This window comes from Galendromus occidentalis, unplaced genomic scaffold, assembly GCF_000255335.2.
Source record: "Galendromus occidentalis unplaced genomic scaffold, Mocc_1.1 scf7180000077393, whole genome shotgun sequence".
In the NCBI taxonomy this organism is placed as follows: domain Eukaryota; kingdom Metazoa; phylum Arthropoda; class Arachnida; order Mesostigmata; family Phytoseiidae; genus Galendromus; species Galendromus occidentalis.
The window spans coordinates 4,597-12,431 of NW_003805381.1; the positions used below are offsets into that span (position 1 = coordinate 4,597).

General features: G+C 51.2%; 2 protein-coding genes across 2 annotated transcripts; one reads left to right on the plus strand and one right to left on the minus strand.

Moving 5' to 3' along the window:
* Positions 1-1,960: 1,960 nt before the first annotated feature.
* LOC100906739 (huntingtin-interacting protein K) lies at positions 1,961-2,554 on the minus strand. The gene is made up of 2 exons (XM_003742438.1): positions 2,223-2,554; positions 1,961-2,125 (listed from the first exon to the last, which is right to left on the minus strand). Exons 1-2 carry the CDS (start codon positions 2,403-2,405, stop codon positions 1,961-1,963), a joined length of 348 nt encoding a protein of 115 aa, XP_003742486.1. The 5' UTR covers positions 2,406-2,554.
* Positions 2,555-4,227: 1,673 nt separating this feature from the next.
* Arl6IP1 (ADP-ribosylation factor-like 6 interacting protein 1) lies at positions 4,228-7,469 on the plus strand. Its single transcript, XM_003742435.2, has 5 exons — positions 4,228-4,351; positions 5,379-5,509; positions 5,590-5,689; positions 5,887-6,024; positions 6,130-7,469. Exons 1-5 carry the CDS (start codon positions 4,334-4,336, stop codon positions 6,304-6,306), a joined length of 564 nt encoding a protein of 187 aa, XP_003742483.1. The 5' UTR covers positions 4,228-4,333; the 3' UTR covers positions 6,307-7,469.
* Positions 7,470-7,835: the final 366 nt, after the last annotated feature.

Here is a 7,835-nt window from a genome sequence, read left to right on the forward strand (position 1 = left end):
CATGAAATTCAGGAAAAGCGGGAAGCTGGCAAAAGACGACGAGATATTCATCGATGGCACAGAAATAGAAGTCGTCAACAACTTCACATATCTCGGCTTGACACTGACAACGTCAGCGCGATCATTCAGCTTACACATCGACAACAGAGTCCGGAAAACGATCGTGGCCTTCGCAACCATCGCCAACCCTCAGAAACTCTCCATTGCGTTGGTCATCAAACTATCCAGTATGAAGCTGGCCCCCACTGCTAGCTTCGGCATCAAACTCATATGGAGATACCTCTCGGCGAGGGATCTGGCAGCACTGGACAAAGCGAAAACTAGCTTCATGAAAAGGGTACTAGGGGTCCACCGTTCAACTCCTAACAGATTGGTGAAGAGACTTTGCGACACAGACTCCTTCGTGAACGAGCTGCAGAGGTCGCTGAGCCTCGAGGAGACAGACGCGTTTCACGAATTCACTAGCACCGAAAACTTGAAAGCAGCTGAAATCGATCAGGAATTCCTCAAATCGCCAGCGATGACCACACAAAGTTGGAAGAATGGGAACAGCCCAAACAGGCATATCGTTGTCAGATATAGCATCCACGGCTTTCATCACCTCCTGTGCAACACAGAGCACCACCACACACCGACAACTGAATGCCGCTGCAAGCACTGCGGTGAAGAGTGCGACCGTTACCACGCACAGAGGTGCACCAGTGTCTCCTCAATCCGAAAACTCACAAGGCTTGAACTACGAGACTTCGAACACTGAGTTGTATATTATAATACATATTAATTAGGTAGAAACGACACTTAACAGTCAGAATAAACAATATTATTATTATTGTGAAGAGCTGCCGACACAGGCCACGGCGGACGATTTTATACGTGGCGTCGGCTTGGAGGACCGTAGTGAGCGTCAAAGTCTCGAGCTGTCGTCTTGTGGTAATCAGAACACTGCCGAACTCCTCCAACCGGACGCTGATCATCCGCTCCCCGTCTATGGTCCGCGTATAGCCTTCGAGGTCCTGGGAATTGATGGCTCTGTGGAGATCCTGCAATGTCTGCACGGGCGGTGGCCTACTTGACGCGGCCACCCGCCGCGCGGTGCGGAGGTGTCGCACAGGGACTACCTCGGCTGCAGCCTCCGACATGAACTATGATATCCGTGTCTGACCAGGAGCCTCAGGTCAGAATCCGTCCTGACATTGCTATGGGGCCGGATAGGGAGTAAATGGGGTTAGAGAGAACCTTGAGCGGTACGTAGAGAGTGCTTGGGAGGTGCTCTGGATCTCACTCAGTGTAAATCGATTGAAAATGGAAGGGACAAATATATTGAACGAAGTTTCACTGTCGATTCTTCAAAGGGCTCTGAGGATAGGACCCAGACGGTTCCGCAGTTTCCTATCGCGAGGATCCTCGAGATTCAATCCCTCAAGAGCGCTGTGCTCTGCGAGAATATTCCCGCCAATTTTCTGATTGCTTCTTCCCAAGATGAGACGGAGTCCCATGTTCGACTCTTCTCGGGTCTCTCATCCTGGAGGCTCTCGGAGTTCATTCCTGTGAGGACCGGATGCTCCCCGACAACTCTCAAAGCTCTCAAACCGGGCCGAGCTATCGCCGCTATCGAATGAGCCATCCGACCCGACTCTTCTCCCTCGAAAAGTCTCGCTTTGGGGTCAATGAATGCAGTTCCCGTCCGAGGAACTTGGTCGAAAGTCTTGCGCGAAGAAACTGGTTATAGTGTTTCTCGTCCAGAGATCGGAAGCATCGCCAGCGCGAATCCTGCGCTCGAGATCTTAGCTTAGGAGTCCATCGCTATAGAATGCGCTCAGAGATCCCACTGGAGATCTCAGAAAGATGAATCGTCCAGCTCTGAGACAGGCCCAATGCACTGCTTCGAGACATCACGATTTCACAATAGAGAGGAGACAGGGGGGATCTGAGTGTAAAGCACACAGTTTATCGAGAATCCTCAGTTATCGATGAGATCCAGAAGCGCCTGTACCACGTCTCCATAAGCCTGCCGAAGACATGTCTCGGCTTTCAGTCTGGGGATCTCCAACTCTCGCATGATTAGTTCGACGTCTTCCTTATTGATCTTGACCGCCGCTAGCTTCTTGAGATGCTCCACTCTTTTCTGGAAGGAAAAGGAGAACTCGATCATCCCGCTGTGAATGACATGACGAGGGAGTAGCTTGAGCCTTCGGTAATTCTGAGACTAATAAATAACTTACCTGGACCTCTTTGTTGCGTTTCTCCGTGATAGCCTTGAGAGCAGTCTCCAGGTCCCCTCCACTGAGTTCCTGTTCTTCGTGGAAATCGGTGACTTTCTCAAGATCTGCCGCGTTCGAAGCATCGTGTTTCGCGATTTTCTTCTGCTGGCTTTCTTCATCGGCGGGCGCTTCCTTTTGAGGCATTGCGCCGATTGAGGATATGAGCAGGGATTCTCCGGTTCGCCTGATATGAAACAATCACAGCGCGTCTCAGAATCAATCGCGGTTCGCCATGCACCGTCAAGGAACGATAGCCTCCCGAGCGCGCAATCAGCTGATGTGAGAACGAATGCAATGATAACGATGATCTTTGACGAAGACTTTCGAGTGGAGTCAGGCCGCCCTGTATCAGCACTTGACAGCCTCTCTCTTTTTGTCGGTCATTACCCTTGTGGTAACGGGGGAGGTTCCGAGGGGGAAGTGTGGCTTAGGAATGAGGAGTAATCGAGCGCAGTCCGCCGCCTTGGGCTTCCATCGCGGAATTCAGTTTCCGAGACACCTCCGATTCTGCGAGAAACCATGTGGCCGGAAGTCGGATGGACAGCATTTCAGCGAAGAGTTCCACCTCGAGTTTTTCTTCGAATGAGCTCGGACAACCTTTTGAAGCACATTTTGTCTCAGAATTCGCGCGGTACGTAGTTGAATCCGTTGGGTGAGGCGAAGTCCGCCCCTGCACCGCGAACGTCTCCGAGAACTAGGCGACAGCCTGTGACTCGATGACGTGAGCCGATTCGAGCTATCCCTCACCGTCTACCCTCATCACTCCCTGGAAGGAGACTTGAGATACCGTGTAACTGATCTATTCTGAATACGATGGAGTCTGAATTGATCGGGAAATTCGATCACCCGTGACTCTTAGCAGCGGAATCCTTTGGGGAGGCGCAGAGGAAGTAGGGACGCGAAAATCTTCGATCCAAACATCCATAGGGAGTTTCCTTCGCTTTCTGACAGCACACGTCTATATGCACTCGCACGTTCACTACGGCGGACTTTTTCTACGGTTCTTTGCGAAGCATGCGAAGCTTCCACGCATTGAGTAGAACCGGTTCCATTCCTTATCGATGGTCAATCGATCGGCCCGCGGCACGAAATCCTCATTTTCGAGAGCAGGGGTCGACAAAATGCGAAGCCGCGAACGTTCTCTCCGTCTGTCTTCGTCCGTGAAGCATTCTGTATGCTCCAATCCGTATGTAGGTACCCATATCCATTCGTCCGTCTCAGAAAGAATCTCCCCTTCCTCGACTCGCGACGAGTCCGGCCGCAAGAGTCGCGAAATCAGGAACTCCGCCGACTCTGCTGGAGACTCTGCCGAACTTCCGATCCTAGTTGTCGGTTGTAAGAAAGACTGCGTCTCAAGCGCCCCTCGCTATCCGGAAAAAGAGTTGCGTGATAGAGTGCTCCGGAATGCTCCGGTCAGACGTCACCCAGGACATCTAATGTGGACGCAAGGTCGACGTGAAGAGACTCGGAAGTTGGAATCGTTCGCACTGCTGTCATCCGCTTGGATTCGACACGACGATGAGCTCGCAGATCTGTTTGGGGCATCTAGGAGTCATTACTGTCACTCGTTGCTACATGAGTCCGAGAGATACTGAAGTGAGTCCTGATGATCCATGGTGCGCGGCTCTTGTAAATTCCCGAGTCGACTGAGTGCGATCGATGTGGCTCGGCAGCACCACGTCAACTTAGCATTCCTTAATCAGTCATAACTCATGAGTAAGCTTATAGTGAAATCGAGGAGGCGCTGTCATACCGCCGCGCCATCGGCTTTTTTCCTCACCAAGAATCGCTGGCAGCGCTCTGCTCAGCTGGCCCACAGAAGGGCGGGAGAGAACGAATAGCGGCCTGTCGCTGTAGTCGTCGTCAGCGCGATGCGATTGTTGTGTCCTCCCTTTCTCCCTTCTCCCAGCTCGAACCTGGTCTTGGCGGCGGCTGCTCGCGAGAGATCTCCGCGTTCGCCATCTTTGAAAGCATCCACCTCGAACTGCAGTTCTGTCTGTCAACACGGTCGACTCACGTATTCTGTCTTCGAGTGAGCTAGCCTGAGTGAAGTTTGTCGACTCCCTGCAAACATGCCGAGTGAAGGATTTGTAAGTGAAAATCGAAGTCTAGTGTTCCTACTCGCTTGGAGTGCTCGGACTTTCAGCTTTGATTCGTGAGAAAGGGGATATCGGCCGTCAAGCGAATGCCCGTCGGGTCGGGCGGGAGCGAAGTGCGCAGTTGTCCGGCCACCGCCCTGGGTGGACTCCCACCTTCAGAAATTGTGTTCGACTCCCTCTTAGAGGGATTTCGATAGAATCGTCTGGGGATGGGACCCGAGTTTTTGGAATTATCATAGTCATGATGAGGAGCTATCTTATTTTTGTCTATAAACAACATCGATGCGCGGGCAGGCTTTTCCCAGGGTAGCGGCCGGACTCTCGAGTCGGCAGTGGTGATCGCTGCGTCGCTTGCCCAAGGTTTTTCCGGAACAAGCCGACCAAGTCCGTGCACGGCTCAGAATACTATCACATCCCACATCCCTTCGTTGATGACCGATTCCGAATGTCCGACTCACCCCACCGTGAGTCGGACAATCGAGGTGGGAGACTGCGAGAAATTCAAATGGTAACTGTGCGCCAACCTCGGGTGCACACACCGTTTGAGGATTCTCTTCAGTATCCATATCTGCCTTGAGGAATCGGGTCCGACCTACGACTCCCTTCGTGGCAGCATTGCCAGTGCCCGCAAACCAGAATAGGGTGCGGCTCCCCCTCCCTTGGATTGCGGGATCCTCTATGAATCTACTTCGAGTTATCGGGATTTATCTAGAGCATACTACATCGAATCAAGACAAGAACTACTGTTCGTTTGAGGCAATATGCGGAGGTTCGACCAGAATTCTCCGAGTATTTTCCCGCCCTTGAGCAGCTGCGACATCCCGTTACGAAAAACAGAGAGAAAAATGTAATTTTCGACCTTCTCTGAGCGCCGTTGAACCCTCAACTCGTTCAAATCCTGGATTGGGACGCTCGGGATGAATATTATGCAGGATGATGATGAGGAGAATATCACAAGTGGACGCGAAGGCTTCGGAGCTTTATCATTACATTTTTCCATGTTCCCTCGCATTCGCAGGAATCCGTGGCAGCTGTCAAAGCGAAACTGGCGCCGTGGCGTGAGATTGTTCTCCTGACGAAGAAGCTGCTGTCTTGGGACAAACCGTTCTATCCCGGCGTCATCGCAGGGGCAACGACCTTCATCTTCCTGTGAGTAGCTCCCTCTCGAACTCAGCAAATCGGCTGTCATTCTCCCCGTCTGATGTTATGACAGCTATGTCTCCCCACAGGATTTTGTTCTGTCTCGACATGTCAAATCTGACCCTGTTCCCGCTCCTGATTGCTCTGGTACTCATCGCTGATTTCGGAGTTCCATTCGTTGCGCCAAAGGTTTGTGTCTCTCACAGTATTAAAATGCGCCGAAAGTCCCTGTCAGGGCCCGCGTATGTACCGTGAATGTTTGCCGAGTCAGGAGAGAGGAAAAAGGAACCCCCCCTTTCCTCCTAAAGAGGGCTTGGCTTCGATCGGTGCGCAAAAAGTGCGCATCCTATGCTTGAGGGTTCTGAAACGTTTCTTCAATCCCACAGATCTTTGATCCCTCGAAATGGACTGGTCCCCAAGAACAAGAATTCGAGAAGATTTGCGAATGTATCTCGAAGGCGTCATCAGAGCTGAGTGGGGTATGCAGTTCGATCTGTGAAACCAAGGACAAATCACCGAAACTGGTAAGGCCTGCTTTCCATAGTTTCGATTAAGTACTTCCTAATTCAATGCTCAAGCCCTCTCGAATGAACTCGATTCCTCAAATCCCTTACTCCTTGAATTCACAGTTTTTGTTGGCAGCACTCACAGTGCTCTTGTCGCTGTCATGGGTGGGATCGTATCTGAATGGTTTCTTCGCTGCTTGGGCCCTCACGCTGACTGTCCTCATGATCCCCGGACTCAAGAAGAACGGAGCCCTCGATAAGATCATTCAACTCGCGCTGTCGAAAACAAAGGTGCACTAAGCTCGTGGACATCGACGACAACTCCCACAGCAGCGTTCAGTGCGGCAGGAAGCCTATCGCCACCTCGCGCCAGGATATTTTACGCACAGGTGATAAGAGGTTTCCCCGACACATCTGAACTCATGGCCGAGTGATGAGAGGCAGACTGCACACTATGATAGTATACCCGAATATTGACTGGGACGAGTGTACCCTCTAACAGCATTAGACCTAGGAGACAGCAGGAATAGGAAACTGGGAAGGATAATTGGACGGGGCGACTTGGAATTAGGATAAGGGAGACGACGAAAAAGCCGTAGCCTGCTAGGCTCAGACCTATCTCCAGTGCACCCGCACTCAGTATGCTCACCTGTTCACTCATTTTCTTCGTTTAGAAGATTACGTTCAGCTGTGATTCGACCAAATCGCTAGCGTTTCGGTTGTGGAGCCTTACACTTCAACCATTCTACAGCACTTGGTTCCAGATATTTATGATATGATATAATTTTCCATTTTGGTGATTCTGTAAGATTCCCAATATAGCAGTATTCTAGTGTAGGAGCACTCCCATCTTTCCCATAGCTAGTTGTCCATCGTCCGAAGTCCGAACTTCAGATTTTCGTCCGGACCCCCTAGCTCCACGGTGTAGATAAGTCCCCAGCGTGTGGATTCCGATCATTCGACATTTTTTCCGATTCCTCGGTTGTCTCCCGCGTCTGCTAGACGTTTCTGATAGTTGGTTGTGATCATCATGTCCGGGGAACGAGTCTCAGATTCTTAAATCAACGCCTTCGAGCTTGCGCTACGACATTTGGACAAGACCAGCAGCGGAGCGACATGAATCTCGAAAATTTAAGTCCGAGCGATAACTCCGGAATCGGGCAGAACGGGCTAAATCATGGTCAATCCAGGTTCAGAATCTAATTCCAATCAGGCAGCTCCGTTTCACTCGATTGAGTCGATTGTGAGTTCCGATTAAGATTCTGGCGTGAATGCGGCAGAGCGAACGGCGCCGGCGAGAACACGGTCGACCGGATACTTATCACACGTCTAGGACTCGTTTTTTTTGGTCGGAGAAGTCGGATTTCAACGCTGCATTATGATCTCCTCGCTCGTGGGAGCCTCCCCCTTTCCCCGCAGTTAAAATCAAGAAAAAGACAAGAGCCCTGAGCGTGACGTCGTGTGATTCATCTCGAATATCAATTACTTCGTATTTTCGACTCTCAGGGCTGCCATGGCTTCATTATGTCTCCATGCATGCAGATTCCACCCCCTCATTCCACCCTTATTCGCTCGACTGAGTGAGCTCGATGTCATCGGCGAGGCTCTTGCGACACTGCTACATACTGGGGGGTCCCATCATACTATCACCTTGTTTTCAGAACGTGATAGAATTTTGAGATTCGGACTATTTGGGCCAAGACGAGTGATTCGTGATTCGCGAAGAAGATGAAAATCCGTGATATGTCGGGTTCGGTGTAAAAGTTGCGATCCGGTGAACTCCCCGTTCTACATATAAGAGCTATCCGGAAGAGCCTTGGAAGGAGGAG

Excerpts from the sequence above, each read along its gene's own strand:
- LOC100906739 (XM_003742438.1), bottom strand. The coding sequence starts at position 2,405 with ATGCCTCAAAAGGAAGCGCCCGCCGATGAAGAAAGCCAGCAGAAGAAA. Across the intron at positions 2,126-2,222 it reads AACGCAACAAAGAGGTCCAG|AAAAGAGTGGAGCATCTCAA; the intron begins GTAAGTTATTTA and ends TTTTCCTTCCAG.
- Arl6IP1 (XM_003742435.2), top strand. Across the intron at positions 5,510-5,589 it reads GCAACGACCTTCATCTTCCT|GATTTTGTTCTGTCTCGACA; the intron begins GTGAGTAGCTCC and ends GTCTCCCCACAG. Across the intron at positions 6,025-6,129 it reads AGGACAAATCACCGAAACTG|TTTTTGTTGGCAGCACTCAC; the intron begins GTAAGGCCTGCT and ends TTGAATTCACAG.